Genomic DNA, 21388 nt, shown 5'->3' with positions numbered 1-21388 from the left:
TGTCAGATCCCGTAATCAAGCAGGTAGCTTAGAAATTTAAAAAGGGAAATGGATAGGTTAAAGTTAGATATAGTGGTAATTAGTGAAGTTCGGTGGCAGGAGGAACAAGACTTTTGGTCAGGTGAATAAAGGGTTATAAATACAAAATCAAATAGGGGCAATGCAGGAGTAGGTTTAATAATGAATAAAAAAAATAGGAGTGCGGGTAAGCTACTGCAAACAGCATAGTGAACGCATTATTGTAGCCATGATAGACACGAAGCCCACGCCTACTACAGTAGTATAAGTTTATATGCCAACTACCGTATTTACTCGAATCTAAGCCGCACTCGAATCTAAGCCGCACTCGAATCTAAGCCGCACCTGAAAAATGGGACTCGAAATAAAGGAAAAAAAATTTCCCGAATCTAAGCCGCACCTGAAATTTGAGACTCGAAATTCAAGGGGAGAGAAAAGTTTTAGGCCGCACCTCCAAATCGAAACGAAGTTGGTCCATTGTAATATGAGACACAATTTAGGTCGAATGAATGACGATACAGCTTCTGTAGTTTGGTTCGCGTCGTAAGCTTAGCAGTTAAGCTTTACCACGTAGCCATTGCTATGCGTCAGGCGCTCCGTCCGTATTTATATGGGCACCCTTCCTTTTTCTCGTGCTTCGTCTGGTTTGAATCGATTGCTTATTTTGCTTTGATCTGATAAATGCCGTTTTCTTTGTTATAGGTGTTTGTGTCACTCTTAAAGCTGAAAATGCATTACTGCACTGTGTCATGCATTGTTTGTCGCATTCTGATAGTGCGTGTTTACGGCCTGTCGCGACACGCGGCATGGCTTGCTTTTGTACGCACTACCGCCGCGTACAATTAAAAAAAAAAAAAATAAATAAAATAAATAAATAAATAAAAAAGAGGAATCGTCTCATTAGCGAAACAATGGTAAGAGACTGCTATTTGTTGTTACTTACACTGCTGCTTTCTTTTACAATGATCAACAAGAATCAAATAATAGACTGCGTATGATAGAACATGTTCTGAACGAGAGTTAGGCGAAAATTTTTCTCCGTTTGAAAATCTTTGCGGCCGCTTCTTTATTACATCAAATTCTGCACAGAAATTAGAGTCATCTTAGATTTAAAAATCTAGTCACTTGCCGTGCTTCCTTTCTGACTGTAAGAATAATACGAATATAAACATGACGCGATACGTATACTCTTCCGCGTTTGCTGTTGTCTCACTCTAGTTTCGTAGTTTATTAGGCAGACAGGATTTAAATGAGATAGCAGCAAACACGAAAGAATACATGGCAAAATGTTTATATTCGTATTATTCTTATGGTGAAGAGAATACTGTATGTGATTCATATTTCATCAGGTTCCTATTAGCAACCATCTCTTCTCAGATAGGAAAAAATTCAGAACGTAGAGTTGGCCATATTGACAAACATCCCAAACAGTCTTGCCAGTCAGATTTTCGTAATACACTGAAATTGTGCTACATTCGAAAATGAACAATACGGAATTTGTATTTACTTCGTTGGATAGTGTATGAAAATGCAGTGGTCGAAACTCGCGGCGGAGAAAATAAGCTCGTCTTCCACTTTTTTTTTTTTAATTTATTTACTGACGCAGAGGTTTTGGCGCCAGCATTTATCTTTGTGCCTACAACGCATGCCTGCATAGCGCTACATATATTCGACGGCAGAAGTTAGTTGTGGCGGCACGTACCAACATTTTTCATAACTTCCGCTTGCTTTGCACTCGATTCTAAGCCGCAGGCAGTTTTTTGGATTACGAAAACTGGAAAAAAAGTGCGGCTTAGATTCGAGTAAATACGGTAGCTCTGCAGATGACGAAGAAATTGAAGAAATGTATGATGAAATCAAAGAAATTATTCAGATAGTGAAGGGAGACGAAAATTTAATAGTCATGGGTGACTGGAATTCGAGAGTAGGAAAAGGGAGAGAAGGAAACATAGTAGGTGAATATGGATTGGGGATAAGAAATGAAAGAGGAAGGCGTCTGTTAGAATTTTGCACAGAGCATAACTTAATCATAGCTAACACTTGGTTCAAGAATCATAAAAGAAGGTTATATACATGGAAAAACCCTGGAGATACAAAAGGGATCAGATAGATTATATAATGATAAGACAGAGATTTAAGAACCACGTTTTAAATTGTAAGACAATCCAGGGGCAGATGTGGACTCTGACCACAATCTATTGGTTATGAACTGCAGACTAAAATTGAAGAAACTGCAAAAAGGTGGGAATTTAAGGAGATGGGACCTGGATAAACTGACGAAACCAGAGGTTGTGCAGAGTTTCAGTGAGAGCATAAGGGAACAATTGACAGGAATGGGGGAAAGAAATACAGTAGAAGAAGAATGGGCAGCTTTGAGGAATGAAATAGTGAAGGCAGCAGAGGATCAAGTAGGTAAAAAGACGAGGGCTAGTAGAAATCCTTGGGTAACAGAAGAGATACTGAATTTAATTGATGAAAGGAAAAATACAAAAATGCAGTAAGTGAAGCAGGCAAAAAGGAATATAAATGTCTCAAAAATGAGATTGACAGGAAGTGCAAAATAGCTAAGCAGGGATGGCTAGAGGACAAATGTAAGGATGTAGAGGCTTATCTCACTAGGGGTAAGATAGATACTGCCTACAGCAAAAATTAAAGAGACCTTTGGGGGAAAGAGAACCACTTGCATGAATATCAAGAGCTCAAAATGGAAACCCAGTCCTAACCAAAGAAGGGAAAGCAGAAAGGTGGAAGGAGTATATAGAGTGTCTATACAAGGGCGATGTACTTGAGGACAATATTATAGAAATGGAAGAGAATGTGGATGAAGATGAAATGAGAGATACGATACTGTGTGAAGAGTTTGACAGAGCACTGAAAGACCTGAGCCAAAACAAGGCCCCAGGAGTAGACAACACTCCATTAGAACTACTGACGGCCTTGGGAGAGCCAGTCCTGACAAAACTCTACCATTTGGTGAGCAAGATGTACGAGAGAGGCGAAGTACCCACAGACTTCAAGAAGAATATAATAATTCCAATCCCAAAGAAAGCAGGTGTTGACACACGTGAAAATTACCGAACTATCAGTTTAATAAGTCACAGCTGCAAAATACTAACGCGAATTCTTTACAGACGAATGGAAAAACTAGTAGAAGCCGACCTCAGGGAAGATCAGCTTCGATTCCGTAGAAATATTGGAACACGTGAGGCAGTCCTGACCTTACGACTTATCTTAGAAGAAAGATTAAGGATAGGCAAACCTACGTTTCTAGCATTTGTAGACTTAGAGAAAGCTTTTGACAAGGTTGACTGGAATACTCTGTTTCAAATTCTAAAGGTGGCAGGGGTAAAATACAGGGAACAAAAGGCTATTTACAATTTGTACAGAAACCAGATGGCAGTTATAAGAGTTGAGGGGCATGCAAGGGAAGCAGTGGTTGGGAAGGGAGTGAGACAGGGTTGTAGCTTCTCCCTGATGTTATTCAATCTGTATATTGAGCAAGCAGTAAAGGAAACAAAATAAAAATTCGGAGTAGGTATTAAAGTCCATGGAGAAGAAATAAAAATGTTGAGGTTCGCCGATAACATTGTAATTCTGTCAGAGACAGCAAAGAACTTGGAAGAGCAGTTGAACGGAATGGACAGTGGCTTGAAAGGAGGATATAAGATGAACATCAACAAAAGCAAAACTAGGATAATGGAATGTAGTCGAATTAAGTCGGGTGATGCTGAGGGAATTAGATTAGGAAATGAGACACTTAAAGTAGTAAAGGAGTTTTGCTATCTGGGGAGCAAAATAACTGATGATGGTCGAAGTAGAGAAGATATAAAATGTAGACTGGCAATGGCAAGGAAAGCGTTTCTGAAGAAGAGAAATTTGTTAAAATCGAGTATAGATTTAAGTGTCAGGAAGTCGTTTCTGAAAGTATTTGTATGGAGTGTAGCCATGTATGGAAATGAAACATGGACATTAATAGTTTGGACAGGAAGAGAATAGAAGCTTTCGAAATGTGGTGCTACAGAAGAATGCTGAAGATTAGATGGGTACATCACATAACTAATTGGGGAGAGGAGGAGTTTGTGGCACAACTTGACAAGAAGAAGGGACCGGTTGGTAGGACATGTTCTGAGGCATCAAAGAATCACAAATTTAGCATTGGAAGGCAGCGTGGAGGGTAAAAATCGTAGAGGGAGACCAAGAGATGAATACACTAAGCAGATTCAGAAGGACGTAGGTTGCAGTAGGTACTGGGAGATGAAGAAACTTGCACAGGATAGGGTAGCATGGAGAGCTGCATCAAACCAGTCTCAGGATTGAGGACCACAACAACAACAACAACAACAACAATTGTGTAACTAGACATTCAAGCAGTTGTGGCATTTGCCAGATATATAGTGACATGTGCCTAAAATGTATCGTAACTAGAGGCACCTGTTTTTCACAAAGTGTGAAATTGCGAAATTTTCACGAAATTTTACATATTTTGCTGAAAACGCGAAACTATTTACTTTTAAGCCAAATCGCGAAATAATTGACAAAACTGCAAAATCTCATCATTTGAACTTAACCGCAGATATTCGCTAGGAGTTATGGTAATACAATCCGGATATCGATTTACACAGTTTCGATATATATAATATATCGAGTATTCCAAAGACTTTCTACATTGTTCTGGTGGTGTATTCAGTATTGCGTGTTGAAAATCATTGTGGATCGCCGGTGCATTGAGTGTAGTATTTTGTGTTTTGTTTTCGTGTTACAGATGACTAATATGGTAGTTACAGTTTTCGACCGAGAAAAGAAATTTTCGTCAGAAGGATTTTATGTTTTCGACAAAAGTAGGAAGATACTTATGTGCAAATACTGCAATATGGCAGAGGAAGGACACGTGCCTGAAACACATTAACAACAGTTCTTCCCATAAGAAGAACAAAGAGAAGGCGCTAACAACTACTGGTATAAAAAAACAAGATACGCTCACGGAATTCACTGCAGCGGCAAAACGAGCGAAAAATGATAAAGAAGAATTCATTTTATCGACTACTCAAGCTTTCATTGAGGCTAACATTCCGATGGAAAAAGTTGATTATCCAAAGCTGAGAGAATGGATGAGCAAATACATACCAGGTTTGTGTAATAATTAATTTACCGTCTGCTAATCGCAGCAAAGATTAGGTAATCTCGATAGCCAATAACTTTTGTTGGTGAGAATACGCCTATATTAAAAATAATTTTTCCTCGAGCACCCACTTAAAAAAAGTCTTATGATTGGGTAATGTGGTAATTTAATTCATTACATAGTACTCCAATAGCAGTTCTATTGACATTTTTAGGGTGCTGGAGACTTACCCTCAGCTGGAAGACTACGGGAAGGTTACATACTTCGAATCTTCACAGAGGAAAAGGAAAGATTAAAAGAAGCTGTGAAATACGAAAGAGTTTCAATTCTTTGTGATGAAACGACAGACAGAAAAGGGCTGTGTGTGTTCGTGGTTCTGATAAAAGTACTTAGTTGTGGCGATGGTGCAGTTCAGAAATTATTTGTTGGGGGAGTGAAAGTTAATGCAAATGCTACAGAATGTGCGCAAGCAATTATGAGTGTAATACAGAAACTTGAAATTCAGTACAGAAATGTAGTTTCTATAACTTCAGATTCAGCCCATTATATGGGTAAGTGTATAAATGCAGTTAGGGTTTTAGTTTCAGAAGTGTTAGTACACACACAATGCTGGGCTCATAAATGAAATTTGGTTGGCAATGTGTGGGCTGTGGAACTTTGTGACTTAAACCATTGTGTTTTGCAGGCAAAACAGATCTTCCTTAATACCGGAAAGAGAAAGCATGCATACATTCAGTTCTTAGCTCAGAAATATGTAGATGTACCCACAAAAGCTAAACTTTTTCCTATTCCTGTCATCACCAGGACGAACTCGTGGTTTGAAATTGTCGATTACCTTGGAGAATATCTCTGTGACATAGTAGAATTTGTTAAAACTGTTGAAGATGAGAGTGTAGCTGTCAATTATTTTAAAGCTTTGACTTCTGCTGAAGCAGAAAAACTTCAATGCCTAGCTATTTTTCTTGTTGAGCACTGCTCAAAATGTTGCAATTTGCTGCTGACATTAGAGGGCTCCAAGATACTGTTAATTCATCTTCTGCAGTCTAAGCTTGGTGACCTTGCATAGAGCTTTCAGTTACTAGGGGATGCATCCCCCCCCCCCCCCCCCCCCCCTAGACAACCACAGAAAAACTTCTTAAACTGTCAGAGCATATGCAAGCACAGTTAACATCACTCTTCTAGTCTGTATGTAGAGCAAGTCTTACAAAACTAAACCACTTGATGGAGTGTGATACAGGAAAAATTGTCATTTCTTCTATAGGTAAATTTTTTGCTCCGAGAAACATAATAAAAGGCAATTTAGATAGTGCTGAAATCTCTCAGCTGATAAAGAAAATTCGCATTCTACAAGAACTTCCAATGTCAGAATTTCTTGTACTATACACATTGTTTAGGGATTTAGTAGTTAGTTCTTGTAGAGAAAGTAAAGATGTTGATGTGATTGGTATTCTTCTTTCCCTGAAAGCAGAGTATGGACTTTTTTTGTGGAAGCTGCACTGAAGGCTTTGTGGATCCCAGTCAGTAATGTTGATAGTGAGAGGTCATTTTCTAGATATTGCAATATAATGTCTGACAGGAGAACAGCTCTGACTCCCAGTAATATGGAAGTCATGGTATCCTTGTCTTTCTCAGACAGACTTGTGTGTTGTATACATAGAGTAGGACAGGATAAATGTTTTCCAAACTTTCATGACTTGGTATTTGTGTTTTAATAAGATTTATAATTTTTATGCTTTTTCAATTTATGTAAAATAAAAGATTTTTCACTGCAAATGTGCCATAAATGTATTTCCTTTACCTTTTACTGCTGATAAGTGGAAATAAAATTTAGCTAAGTTATTGACGGAACAATAAAAAAAAAAAAAAAACCTAGTGAAAAATATACCGAAATAACTTTTTAAATATGACGAAATCAGGCAAAAATTTTCACCACAAACAGGTGCCTCTAATCATAACTGGACAGCTAGGTCACATGGTCGTATTCTCATATCACCAGAAATTTGGAAACCAGAACTGTTACAACCCAACAACACTTTTCTGTCCAAATATTGTTTCCTAAGCTGCACTTGGTATATATGTAAGTCTCAGCGCAGCTGCTTTACACACAAATCAGTTTGATAATAAGAACAGACTGAAGCCACATTCTTTAAATTTTAATGAGCATTTAATGCTGCTGCCATCAGGGACAATTTTACACGTGAATGTCTAATTTGGCTACTTACCAATAAGTGGTTTTAATAATCGATGCTTCTTCATCCAGGCGATTCTTGAATGTCTGAGATGACATATTTTTTGCAGCATTAATCACTTCAGGTGGGAAGGATTGTCCAGGTGGTGTCAGAACACAGGCCTGTGCCAAAGCCTACGAAAATACAATGACAGTGAGTCACACCTCTGGAGTAAAGGAATGAGTAACCAAAACGCAGAGTCAGAAAGAATATGATAAATGTAGAAGGACAAGTTTCAAATACAGTGAGCAATGCAAAACATTTTACCTGGAGAACTGACTGCTCCGCCAATCCAATGCGTAGTTTACCAGCCAAGGAACGAATGAGATAACGAGCTTCACACTGCCGGCAAGCCACAAACATTGACTGGATCTTGTCAACCTTCTTGCTCATGGCCTTAAACAGAAAAGAAGCAAAGATATTAATGGAACCTCACTTATGTAAACACACACACATTCTCTTCTACACTGTACAAAATTCAGTCAATGACAGTACTACATCAACAATATTCATGGCATACATCCAACTCCATAGTAGACCATTTATCCCAAGCAAAAATATGAAAACCACAAAACTTTCATATTTCAATCGTGCACATGAAACCAAACAGCCAAGAACAAGTTAGGATCAATACTGAGGAAACCATGTCAGGTCTTTGACTCTCAGGGCCAGAACTACTTGAATTCAGAGCAGGAAGCAGGAGGGCTACAGAAGGGTAGCTGACAGTTACGAGAGAGGTGGCAAGTGTGTAAGATAGGAATGTGACACACAGGTACTGGAGCTGCTGAGTTCATGATGATGATGATGATGATGATGATGATGTAGAGTGGATTGGGAGAGAGTGACAAGTGAGACTGTTGCATATGAAGGTGTGGACACAGCGGGTTCATGGAGGCTGATGGCAGAAGATTATTGGAGCAAAAAATTCGTTCCAAGGATAACTCCTGTCTGTGGGGGTGAAAAAGGTGGTGCTCGGAGGAGGGGGGACCAACATGTGAAACAGCCACTGAACTCTAACATGTTTTGTGCAACATGTTCCACCACTGGATGATCAACTCTGCTCTTGACCAGTTTTACAGTGGCCATTCATTCTGACAGACGGATGGTTGGTGGTCATGAGCATATAAAATTCTGAGCTGGAATTGCAGCAGAGCTGGTATATGACATGGTTCCTTTCACAAGTGACCCTTCCTCTCATGGGATCGGATAAGCCTGCAACAGGGCTAGGACATTTATATGCTGTGTGGGTGACTCGGGCAGGTCTTCCACCTGGGCCTACTTTTTTTCAACATAGCAACTTTCTCTTTAAGTTACTAACGTTAAATTTGGCCAGAGCAATAACAAATCGTAAAAGTAGCTTAACAGTAACTGATGTTGCTTCACTATGTTGATGCATGCCACGACTCACTATAGCCCTGAAGGCTCTCCCACACAATATGGTCTACAGAAAATGTTGAATGGATGAATGAATCAATTACTCAACTGATCAGTTATATTACATTTATAAACATCAAAACATCAGCAAATAACTTTATAAGGCTTTTCATACCGCTTGACCGGACATCTGCGCAATGTCTTTCAACTTTTCAAATACTCCTCGTACTGTAAGTCTGGCAGGCTGGAACATCATACGCTGGTTGCTTCGGCTTTGTTCTGCTACAATACCTAAGTCACCAGAAGCAGCAGCATCAGTTTTGATTTGGGCTAGAGTGCGGCCAGTACTCTGGGCTATTGCTTTCATCAATGTTGTTTCTGCAACTCCTAATTCAATTCCTGAAATTAAAAGTGAAAATGTTTAAGGAATGTAATAATTTACTTGGTGGTATGGCTGTAAATACTCTAGGCACAGTCACTGCCCCTCCAGTCCTCTGTACTGATCTTTCATTACAGCCTCTTGTCCTTACATTCATTGAGTGGTGCCCGATGATGTTGCGCTTCAGTGACAATTTTCTCAACTGAATACACTCACATATAGAGCTGGCAGCTAAACTTAATTCATCGTAATCTTTTGTAAACAAATTTACAAGCAGTGACTGACCATCACCAACAGCACTCAATCACTGGTTCGCCTAATGCCACTAGATTTATATCACCATATCAAATATTTTGCTGCTAATTTGAAACACTACCTGGAATGGTGTAGTGAAGTGACAGAAGCTCTGGATCACCTTTTATTTGTTTTATTATTATAATGTTTTGAAATAGTATGACACGAAAAAAATTTCTAATTGCATTTGACACTAAAAGACCAGCTGAATTTTGTACAGTTACTGCATACAATTTTTTATTTGCAGCACCTTATCAGTAAGAAAGCCATATAGTATGAGAATACTGTTGGTATTTTGTGAACTCTTTTAAGGGAATGTCAATGCACTAACTAGGGAGTAGCTTTAACAAGTGTAAGTTATATAACAATTCAATAAAATAAACTGAAATCTGTATGGGTGTGAAATGCAAGGCTCAGCACACAAAAATACCATATATAGAAAACCGGAGCTCTGTTTGAACCACTTTGCTCTTTATCTTAGGTCTATTGGAATAATCTGTGCACAGGCTTGTTTACTGTTTATTAAAAGCTATGTTTGGCCCCTATGCCCCCTTCTTTAAGAAAAAATTTCTAAACAATTTCTTTTTAAAGAGTTAAGGGTTTTTACCATCTGATTCTGTTGCCACAACTGGAGATTCTACTGATAAGCAAGTACAGCGTTAGCCATTGTTGTGTTTTTAATTTGTTCTTTCTTGCTCAAGCTGTTGAAATGGTTATGTACTTCCAATATCTCTTAAATTCTTGAGGTAATAGCTGACTTTTAAGACACAGCTTACCCGTCAAAGAAATGCATGATACAATCACTTAATTCATCTTCAGCCACGCAGGACTTTTCATAAGTCATCTTGCCAAAGGCTTATGTGTTGTGAAATGTTAGTAGTTACAGTACGTTCCATCATCCAAACGAAGTGTTTCCTAACAAGTTTGATGAGATGAATGCTTCTGAGGTATTTAAATTTGTGAAGTGAATAAACAGTTTACTGCAGATACACAGGACACAATACAGCCCACTACAACTGGATCTTGGTTACAAATCACTGTGCTGAAAATATGAGCAAAAAACTAAAAATATCCTGCCAGCAGAAGAATGATTAATATTTAAGAGCAAAGAATCAGGGCCGACATGGTAAAGGCATCATCAGGGTTGCCACAAGTTTCCAAAGGTGAAATTCCCTGATATTCCCCAATTTCCAGACAAGTTTTAGCATTTTTCTCTGACAAATTTTGAGATCTCAAGGGTAAGTAAAGACATGCATTGACAAAAGAAGGGCTTCTGTATTTCTCCCTCACGTGAGCACAAATCTTAATTACTAACATCAACATCTTTTGTAATGAACTGTTTTTAGGTGGAGAAAGCAAGCCCAATGCAATGTGTGCTTCATTAAGACCACTATTGTTACTTTATTTCAATAAAACAAAAAACATTTTGTGACAAAATATGAATTTCCTTGGAGTCACTAGACAGATTTAAAATACCTTCACTGATTCCAGATATAATGTCAGAAAAAAGGCAGCCTCTTGAAAGAAGTGTTTACGATGGGAAGAGTTGTGTAAACCAACACTATAGGTGACCACCAATAAAATGTTGGTTCTACTGTGTTCATTATTGTCAGTTATTATTTCTGTGTTATGTCCATTATTTTACAGGTATTGTGTTATTTTACAGGTACTGTGTTATTTTTGTTTCAAGAAATATATGAGTATATAGTGTACAAACTGCCACAGTCTTCTTCTTCTTATTAATATTTTCTAATACATAAATTATTTTTGAAGTGGCAATATGTACTAGAATAAATAAAATGTCTATAAAATGCTTCACTGTACAATGTCCTTGCAGTGTGACAGTCACAATCCATTAAGTCCATTGCTCGGGGCCTCTGGCCTGCTGAGGAGTGCCACAGTTCTGGGTCCTTGGATAAACCACGAAAATCCACCGCATTATGCCTTACACAAACAGACCTGACATGCAGCAGATCAGTGAGAGTGGATCCGATGGGCAGGGCTTGCACATTAGTTGGGAAACAATGGGCTTCAGATCGGCAGGCCCAATCTGTTAGAGGTAGCTACAGAAATGGCCTGTGGTTTTGGCCCGTCATGGCAGTCCCCTCGTGTGGGTGGCTATTAACGTGTCACAGAAACATGTTGATGGAACCACAGCGATCAATCCATGCAAGAGATAACTTGCACAAATACCCTGTGAATCAATACTAATGAAGATAGGTAGCAACTGACCGTAAAGATGATCACTGAGCCGCAGACAGGCACACAGAAAAGACAATCGCCCTCTCCCAACTATATTTTCGACCATAGCCTTTGTCAGAAAACAAGAGCATTTGCACATTCACACTCACTCAGACATAACTCGTGCACACATGACTGCCATCTCCGGCCACTATGTTAACAATCTCTGAGAATCAGATCCAAATAAACCACTCTTCACGCCTCCCTGCCTCTCGTCAGCATCTGCTAGGCTAGTGGTAAAAATGGTGGCAGCAGTAACTGCAAGCTGAAGGAAATGGTAGCAAGGGGAGAAGCACTAAGAATGAGGGAGTAGGGAAGCGGTGCACGAACTCAGCTGCACCCAGTCAGCTACGATGCATGACATCTCAATAGACAAACAATTTCATATACTGAGACAAAAATGAGATTTTACCATTTTTTTAAAAGTTTCCCTGATTTACCATACGCATCTGAAATTCTCCATTATTTTGAAACCAGGTGTGTGTTGGTGAGGAGGTAACTTAATTATTATGACCAAGAAATAGGTTCTTCCACTGTTCTCAAAAGATTTTTTTGTCACAGAGAGAGAGGGGGGGGGGGGGAGGGGGTTAACCTAAAATTGCTGAGTTTGGAGGGATGGCACTGATATCAATGGAATTTTTCATAACTTTGTTTACTGGTTTGGCCCGCTGAGGACCACATGAAATAAAATACGTTTTCCTTTGTTCCAATAGTTTTTCATTCTTCCCCTTTGTTTTTCTTCTTTCTTCTGACGGCTTTGCATCTGCCTTTTTCTTTATTTTCTCCTGGAGGGTTTTGAAACTTTTTGCGTTTGTTCTGAACTTTTCTGGTTTTCCTATTCTTTTCCCTATTATGTACCTTTCACTTAGGTCTGCTTCAACTTGTTTGATACACATTCTTGGTGTTTATGGGCTTCTCAAAAAGTTAAAAAAATATTATTATTTTCTTATCCAGACTTTTTTTGTGTCCACAGAATACAAATCTTCTCTTCATTAGTGTGTCTAACATTCATTCAATTCTTTCATAAACTTCTTTATAACTTCTTAACTTGCATTTCCCATTGTCATAGTTGGGTCCCAAGATTTATCTGACTACATTCCTTTCCTTCTTTTCTGTTTCACATAATTTTTTCTAGTACCATAGTCTCGCTGTGTTTCGTTCTCCTCAAAAGTTACTGAAATTTTTAAAGGAGTTTGCACCTGCATTTTTTCAAGTTTAATTCTACACACACACACACACACACACACACACACACACACACACACAGGAAATAATTGGGTTCAAGGACAAGATAAAGGCAGCAAAAATGGGTGCTTTACAGGCTTTCCATAATCACAATTTAGGAATGAACTCTGGTGCCAGACTACTTTGAAAAATTATGCACATTCTTATATAACTGGAAACTTTCACAAGCAGCATCTCCATGGAGGCATAAAATGCTGGGGCAAACGAACAGATTTCAACTGGAGAATATTTCTTAGGACATGATTACATTTGAAAATTATCAGTGAAATAACTGCTTTTAATACAATAATTCTTGTTCCCTCTGTGTACATCTTCATACTTGCCTGTAATCTACTATGCAGCAGACTCTTAATGAAAAAACAGAATAGAAATCATGAGTACCTTGATAAATGATTGTCAGTAATAGCATGTGAGTGAAATACACAAATCACAAAATTGCAAACTGGTGCAGGAGTTCAAGAATAGGACATGAAGAGATAACAGCTAATAAAGCTTCTGCACTGTCAGAGGATTTTTTAATATCATCTACATTATTGCAATAAAGCAACTCATTACGTTATGATTAGAAACCGGATTATAAGCATTTGCGTAGTTCGCTCCTTTTCACCGGTTATTGCATATTTTAGCTAAAAACTAGTGATGATGCATATTTTCGCTCTGTCTACAATATTTTAAAAATTGAGGTGGTCGGTCTCTAGCTTGATCTAGTTTTGACGTCTCACGGATTGACCGCAACCTAAAACTGTGTGCAATCGCTAACCAAGACGCCACTGCCTGGCAAAATCATTACAGAAGAGGAACAGGAACAGGCAGGCAGAGTCAATGCTACTGCACCTGCGCCCCCTGGTTAATCCCCTCCACTGTTATACCGTATGCGTCGGCAATAATTAAATTAAACTAAACAAGCTTTTAGATGCACGTACATTGTTTCAGTTTAGCTTTCTATTTACTTGTACACAGTTGAACGTGTTTACAACATGTAGTGTGTAACGTGTTGTGTGCAATGCCGCCCGAAAAAATAAACATTGTCTCGTGGATCGCTTACTATCCTGGAACATTTAGTATGACGGAACTGTTTTATATTGTCAAGTTTGCGAGAAAAACAAGTCTTCATATCGCAGGAATGCAGAAGAAAGGACCACGACAACAGCTGACAACAGCAAGTTGCAGTAGCATGGATGTGTCCAAAGATAACCAAAAAGTCGGTTTAACATGAATCTATGCGAAGCATTCATTGCAAGCAATATTCCTCTTCACAAACTTACAAACCCAATCCTCAAAGGCTTCTTGCACAAATACTGTTTAAATCAAAACATACCACATGAATAAAAATTGCATAAAAATTACATACTGATAATTTACATAAATGTTCTGGAAGAAATACGCAATGAACTCAAGGACAGCATTATCTGGATTTCAGTTGACAGAAGTACTGGCACTTGTGGTCATTACACTGCAAATTTAACTGTTGGTGCTTTAAAAGAAAAGCTTTCTTCCTATATAGTGACTTGAAAAGAACTTTAAAAAGTAAATCATTCTACGATTGCCAGATTTGTGAATGAGAGTACTATAAAAATATTTCCAGTACCTTCTACAGATGAAAGGACATTTGTGTTTATTTCAGATGCTGCTCCCTATACGATCAAAGCAGGAAAAGCCCTCCGAGTATTTTATCCCAATGTGATTCATGTGACATGCTTTGCTCATGGGGTACATCACCTTGCTGCAGAAGTACATTCCACGTTTGTGAATGTAAATAAACTGATTTCATCCACCAAGAAAGTGTTTCTAAAGGCTCCTGCTCGCATCAAAACTTACAAAGAAAACTACCAAATGTGCCAAATGAACCAGTGGGAACTGGTTGAGGTCCATGAATTGTAGCTGTGTTGTTTTACAATGAACATTTCCAGGCCACTAGAGGAGCAGTAAGTGACTTCAATAGTGCAGAGGGTTTGCCAGTGAAAGGAAGCATTTTATGATCCCTGTATTAAAAAAGACACTGCTGTGATTAGCACTCATTTTTCCCCACATACTTGCAAGTATTAAAAAGTTTGAAACTGAAGGTTTAGTGTTGAATGAATCGATTCAGTTAATGAATAAAATTATTCTAGTGAGCTCCTCACTGTCGCAGGTATTCCCAAGAAAACTTAAAGGAAAGTATGAAAATATTTTAAACAATAATCCAGGCTTTGAACCCTTGAGCCAAATCGATACTTTTATTAATGGGATGGGAGAGATTTTACCAGAAACAATAACTGCCAAATTTCCTGGCAGATTGAAACTGTGTGCTGGACCGAGACTCGAACTTGGGACCTTAGCCTTTCGTGGGCATCTGAACTACCCAAGCACGGCTCACGACCCATCCTCACAGCTTCAATTCTGACAGTACCTCATCTCCTACCTTCCAAACTTCACAGAAGCTCTCCTGCGAACCCCAGGCTGTGTCTAAGTCACGTCTCCGCAATATCCTTTCTTCCAGGAGTGCTAGTTCTGCAAGGTTCGCAGAAGAGTTTCTGTAAAGTTTGGAAGGTACTGGCAGAATTGAAGCTTTGAGGACAGGTCGTGAATCGTGCTTGGGTAACTCAGATGGTACAGCACTTGTCCGTGAAAGGCAAAGGTCTCGAGTTCGTGTCTCGGTCCAGCACACAGTTTTTATCTACCAAGAGGTTTCATATCAGCGCACACTCCACTGCAGAGTGAAACTCTCATTCTGGAAATAACTGCCAACATAGCACCCAAACTCAAATACTGCCCAATTACCTCAGTTGATGTAGAACAGTCCTTTTCTGCTTACAAAAGTGCTTTGAGTGATTGAAGACACGATCTTATTACCAAACATTTGGAACAGTACTTGGTCATTTATGTTTAAACTAGTAGAGAAATGTAAAATAAATTTTAAATGGTGCTTTGGTCCAATAGTATTAATTAAAAGTTAATGCTGTTCTAAAAAGTTCATGACTGTATGTTGCTTTTTAAATAAAATATTACGGAGTTTTTGAGAGTGCCCCTCTGCGTGCAATATATCTCGAAGTTGGTCCTGTACATATCGAATGTTTTGCTGTGACTCCCTCGCATCGCATCTGCTTGTTACCGACAACAACAACAAAGAAGGTCTAATTCTTGAAACACGGTGTGCATCCCCATATCACAAGTTTTTAAAAAATAATCCCAGAATGGACTCCTTCCTAACCTCAAGCAGAAAGTATTCTGAAAAAGGTATCATCGTTCTAAATGAACTGATGTTTCGCGTGGCTGGCCCTCTTCCTCGTAATTGATATGTACAGGTTCAACTTTTGAGACATAATGCACAGAGTAACTACCATTTTTTTATTATTATTATTTGATCTTGCATATTTTGACAGTTTTAATGCATTTTTCATGCATGTTTGTGTGCATATTTTAAGGTTTTTATGGTGCATATAATCCAGTCTCTAGTTATGACATTAGTTGACATACAATCCACATGTCTTGAAAGGAAAAAAAGAGTAATGGCATTCAATGTTAACCATAAGTCTTCTGGTGATTCTACAATAATTTTAAGACTACTACAGAAAAGCAGTTAAAAGGTTCTTCCATGACCATCATGGATTTTGGATAAGTTTCATATGAACATTCACATGTGTTCCCAATAAACATACTTCTGGAGGTACAGTCATTTTTTTGACTCCACAGTGCAGCTATCAACAGTGCTCCTATGAGTTTTCAGTCACTTTGAAACATAATATTTCCAGCAATATTTTCACATAAGAAACAAAATTAGGCCAAATTGTGCAATTTTTTGTATTTTCTTAAACAAAATGGTAAAAAAGACTTCATGAGCAATTTTCATATGGATAATTTGTAGCAAAAACAGACACTACAAAATAAGGTAACATTTAGCTTTTTACATCTCAGGAAGTAATTGCGGGATAGATCTAAAACATTGCACGTCTCAACTTACAAATACAAGGTATTACAATATAAAATTTCATTCTCATAGAGAAAGTGGTTCGGGAGAGTAATTTACATCTATGCAATGGTCTCCAATTCGAACATAGTGAAGTAAAACTCCTGGCTTATGCAGATGATATAGTGTTGCTGAGTGAAACTGAAGAAGAACTGAAAGACATGTACAGATTCCTCAGGCAGAGTGCCACCAAAATCGGGCTCTTGATTAAGCAAGGGAAAACCGAATATATGGAAATAGGTCGAGTCATAAACCCAAATCCTTACTTTGAAATTGACCAACATTCTAAATTCAGAAAAGTTCTCCAGTTTAAATATCTTGGATCACGTTTCAACAGTAAAAATATCATAACAATGGATATAAATGAGAGAATAGCCTCAGGGTCAAGATGTCTGTACTCACTAATCAGCCTACTCAAAAGTAAAGTTTTGTCAATCACCACAAAGATGAAGATATACAAGACTGTTATCTGCCCCATAGTACTGTATGGTTCAGAAAGCTGGACACTTAGAAAGAATGAAAGAGAAAAACTGAATGTTTTTGAAAAAAAAGTAATGAGAAAAATCTGGGAACCTGTGTTCAATGAAATTTATCAGTTAATGAAGCAACGACTGCAATGGGCTGGACATGTGGCCAGAATGGAAAACAACAAAATCACCAAGAAAGCATTTGAAGGAACTCTCCAGGCAACAAGACAATTGGGCCATCTCGTACAAGGTGGAAAGATGACATAGAGAAGGACACCGCAGCATTAGGAATTTCCGCAGGGTGGAAAGGCTGCGAGAGACAGAAGGCGGTGGAAGCAGATCGTTGATGCAGTGCATGGTCTACAGTACGCTTTAAAAAAGTCTTCTGCAAACTTTTTAAAACCACTTTCGTTAGAAATACCACGTCTTAAACCATCTGAAAACTAGATCTGGTTTAGCAATGTGAACATATACAGCCCTAAAAAACATCAAGCTGGAGATGCATTGAAAATGGGCCCATATTCAAATGGTACTCACAGCTGACATCTTTTATTGTATTCTACAATTTTTTTTATTACTCTCTATGAAAGGCGATATCCTAAGTCTTAAAGGTCAGAAAGAGCGATAAAGTCCAAATAAATAGAAAACCTTCATAAAAGAGGGGTCTCTTGTCTTGAATCATTGCGATATATTTCAGTCAGTTTTTCTACAGAGGATTATTAGCATGTCCGTTTATTGTGCAACGTTACTGAAGTGCTGGCTGAATTCTAGTTTAAGATACAGCGTACTTTGTGTAAGCACAGTATGCAGTTTTATGTGGATTATTAGTGTACTGATGGAAATAATAGCAATGTGTTGCTATGGTAGCTTTACCACTGCTGGTTCCCTTTTAAGTGAGAAAACGAGCATACTATTTGCTCCTGGGTCCATGCCCGACAGCTGTGCAACAGCAGACGTGGATGGGTTAGTTCACTACAAGTTCCAAAGCCTGATAATGGTTTCCCTACACAGGATCTCAAGCCCAGAGGCTTAAGTTAGAAGCGATCTCTTTTAGGATCCTAAGCTTATGTTTACCGTATTTACTCGAATCTAAGCCGCACTCGAATCTAAGCCGCACCTGAAAAATGAGACTCAAAATCAAGGAAAAAAAATTTTCCCGAATCTAAGCCGCACCTGAAATTTGAGACTCTAAATTCAAGGGGAGAGAAAAGTTTTAGGCCGCATCTCCAAATCGAAACAAAGTTGGTCCATTGTAATATGAGAGACAATTTAGGTCGAATGAATGGCGATACAGTTACAGTAGTTTGGTTCGTATCGTAACCTTAGCAGTTAAGCTTTACCAGGTAGCCATTGCTATGTGTCAGGCGCTCCGTCCGTATTTATACGGGTACCCTTCCTTTTTCACGTGCTTCATCTGGTTTGAATTGATTGCTTATTTTTCTTTGATCTGATAAGTGCTGTTTTCTTTGTTATAGGTGTTTGCGTCACTCTAAGCTGAAATGCATTACTGTACTGCGTCACGCATTGTTTGTCGCATTCTGATTGTGCATGTTTACCGCCTGTCGCCACTCGCGGCATGGCTTGCTTTTATGAGCACAACTGCGGCTCACAATTAAAAAAAAAAAAAAAAAAAAAAAAAAGAGAGGAATCGTCTCGTTAGTGAAACAATGGCAAGAGACTGCTATTTGTTGTTACTTACACTGCTGCTTTCTTTGATAATGATCAACAAGAACCAAATACACTGTGTATGATAGAAGATGTTCTGAACGAGAGTTTAGCGAAAATTTTTCTCTGCTTGAAAATCTTTGCAGGCGCCTCTTTAGTACATTACATTATGAACAGAAATTAAGAGTCATCTTAGATTTAAAAATCTAGTCAATTTCTGTGCTTCATTTGTGACAGTATCACTATTAGGCATAAGAATAATACAAATATAAACATGACATGATATATATATTCTTCCGCATTTGCTGTTGTCTCACTCTAGTTTCGTAGTTTATTAGGCTGACACGATTTAAATGAGATAGCAGCAAACACGAAACAATACATGGCAAAATGTTTATATTCGTATTATTCTTATGGTGAAGAGAATACTGCATGTGATTCACAATCCACAGAAGTTCCTATTTATTTATTTTATTTCAGACCGTAGAGTTGGCCATATTGACAAACATCCCAAACAGTCTTGCCAATCGGATTTTCGTAGTACATTGAAATGCTGCTACATTCGAAGATGAACAATACGGAATTTGTATTTACTTCGTTGGATAATGTATGAAAATGCAATGGTCGAAACTCGGGGCGGAGAACAAAAACTCGTCTTCCACCTTTTTCTTGAATTTATTTATTGACGCAGAGGATTTGGTGCCAGTATTTATCTTTGTGCCTACAAAGCATGCCTGTGTAGCGCTACATATATTCAACGGCAGAAGTTAGTTGTGGTGGCACCCACCAACATTTTTCAGAATTTCCGCTTGCCTTGCACTCAATTCTAAGCCGCAGGCGGTTTTTTGGATTACAAAAACCAGAAAAAAGTGTGGCTTAGATTCGAGTAAATACGGTACTTCGTTGTTGTTGTGGTCTTCAGTTCTGAGACTGGTTTGATGCAGCTCTCCATGCTACTCTATCCTGTGCAACCTTCTTCATCTCCCAGTACCTACTGCAGCCTACATCCTTCTGAATCTGCTTAGTGTATTCATCTCTTGGTCTCCTCTACGATTTTTACCCTCCACGCTGCCCTCCAGTACCAAATTGGTACTATTCTCAATGCACCTCCATCATGTTGTCATTTTTTAGGGCCTTATATGCTCGCATCCAAAACCAAATCTAGTTTTTACATGGTTTAGGACATGGTCTTTCTAGCGAAAACAGTTTAGAAGAGTTTGCCTAAGATTTTTTTTTAAGTGGACCAAAATAGCCATTTTTGGCACTTTTCGAAGAAGTTGTCAGCTTTAACTTCAACTTGTAAGCTATAATAAATTGACAGGAGAATGAAATTTATGATCTAAGTCCTTGTATTGCTAATTTATTACGTGCAAGGTTTCAGGTTCATCCCAAAATTATTTCTGGAGATATAAAAAGCTAAACTTCAAATTTTTTTCTGAGCATCTATTTTTTTGGCCAACTTTGTTTCAAATTAAACATAGGGAAATTGATCAGGAAATTTTTTATTATTATTCTTTAACTTACAAGAGAGCAAAAAGTTGTACAAGATGGCCTAGTTTTGTTTCATTAAAGAAAATACTGCCAGGGGTATTATGTCTCAAAGCTGCCGAAAACTGACAGGTACACTGTTGATAGCTGCGCAATGGGGTCAAACAAATGACTTCATCCCCACAAGTATGGAATTAGTGGTCCTGAAACTTTACCAATGTTTACTGGGAACACATATGGATGTTAACACAAAATTTCAGCGAAATCTGTGGAGGTCATGTAGGAACTTTTCCCAAAATTAGACCATTTGACATGGAATCTACCAGCTGTGTACAGTTAAATGAACATACCTTCATATGCTGGAGCCAGCTTGTTCAAACACAGATAAATACTTGGAAGTAGATCGTCTGGACTCAGAACTATTACAGACCGAAAATAGTTAGCAAGGATCTCAATAATTTTAAGCCTTGCTGAAATGTTCTCAATTGATTCAAAAGTTTTAGCAAGTGCAAGGTATGGGACCCTGGAAATGGGAAAAATGTCATTAGCTTATACTGTTTCACACAGAAGAGGAGCATCTAGTTATCAGTTGCAGAAAGGTGGAAACAAATATAACATAGTAACTCACATTACAACACTGCATCAAGAAACTACCTCTTCATGAATGAATTTCAACCTTGCGTTAACTCTCAAAATCCAGAATTTCCATGGTTGCAAACATTTTCATCGAGCAATACCTCACATCTTTCTAGCAAATGATTTTAACTATCAACTCATATCCTACTAATCAGTTATGTGACAAATTCACTGAATATGAGTGACATACGAAATTACCATTATTTCTTGACAGAAACACTTTAACATAGAAAATAATACACCAAGCTTCTGGAACTGTATGTTCCTTCTTCAGGAAGGTTGCTGCTG

The 21388-nt window shown here is 38.3% G+C and overlaps 1 protein-coding gene across 3 annotated transcripts in view; it reads right to left on the bottom strand.

Moving 5' to 3' along the window:
• Window positions 1-21388, bottom strand: part of LOC126178163 (DNA ligase 1) — a 132442-nt gene that overhangs the window by 24515 nt on the left and 86539 nt on the right. For all 3 annotated transcript variants that reach the window (XM_049924512.1, XM_049924511.1, XM_049924510.1), the window contains 4 exons: window positions 20815-20987; window positions 8915-9138; window positions 7633-7761; window positions 7360-7499 (listed from right to left, as the gene is read on the bottom strand). In XM_049924512.1, coding sequence (XP_049780469.1) covers window positions 7360-7499; window positions 7633-7761; window positions 8915-9138; window positions 20815-20987 — 666 coding nt within the window. The remainder of the gene's footprint in view (window positions 1-7359; window positions 7500-7632; window positions 7762-8914; window positions 9139-20814; window positions 20988-21388) is intronic.

This window comes from Schistocerca cancellata, chromosome 1, assembly GCF_023864275.1.
Source record: "Schistocerca cancellata isolate TAMUIC-IGC-003103 chromosome 1, iqSchCanc2.1, whole genome shotgun sequence".
NCBI classification, from domain to species: Eukaryota; Metazoa; Arthropoda; class Insecta; order Orthoptera; family Acrididae; genus Schistocerca; species Schistocerca cancellata.
This window is presented reverse-complemented; position numbering and strand designations above follow the sequence as displayed.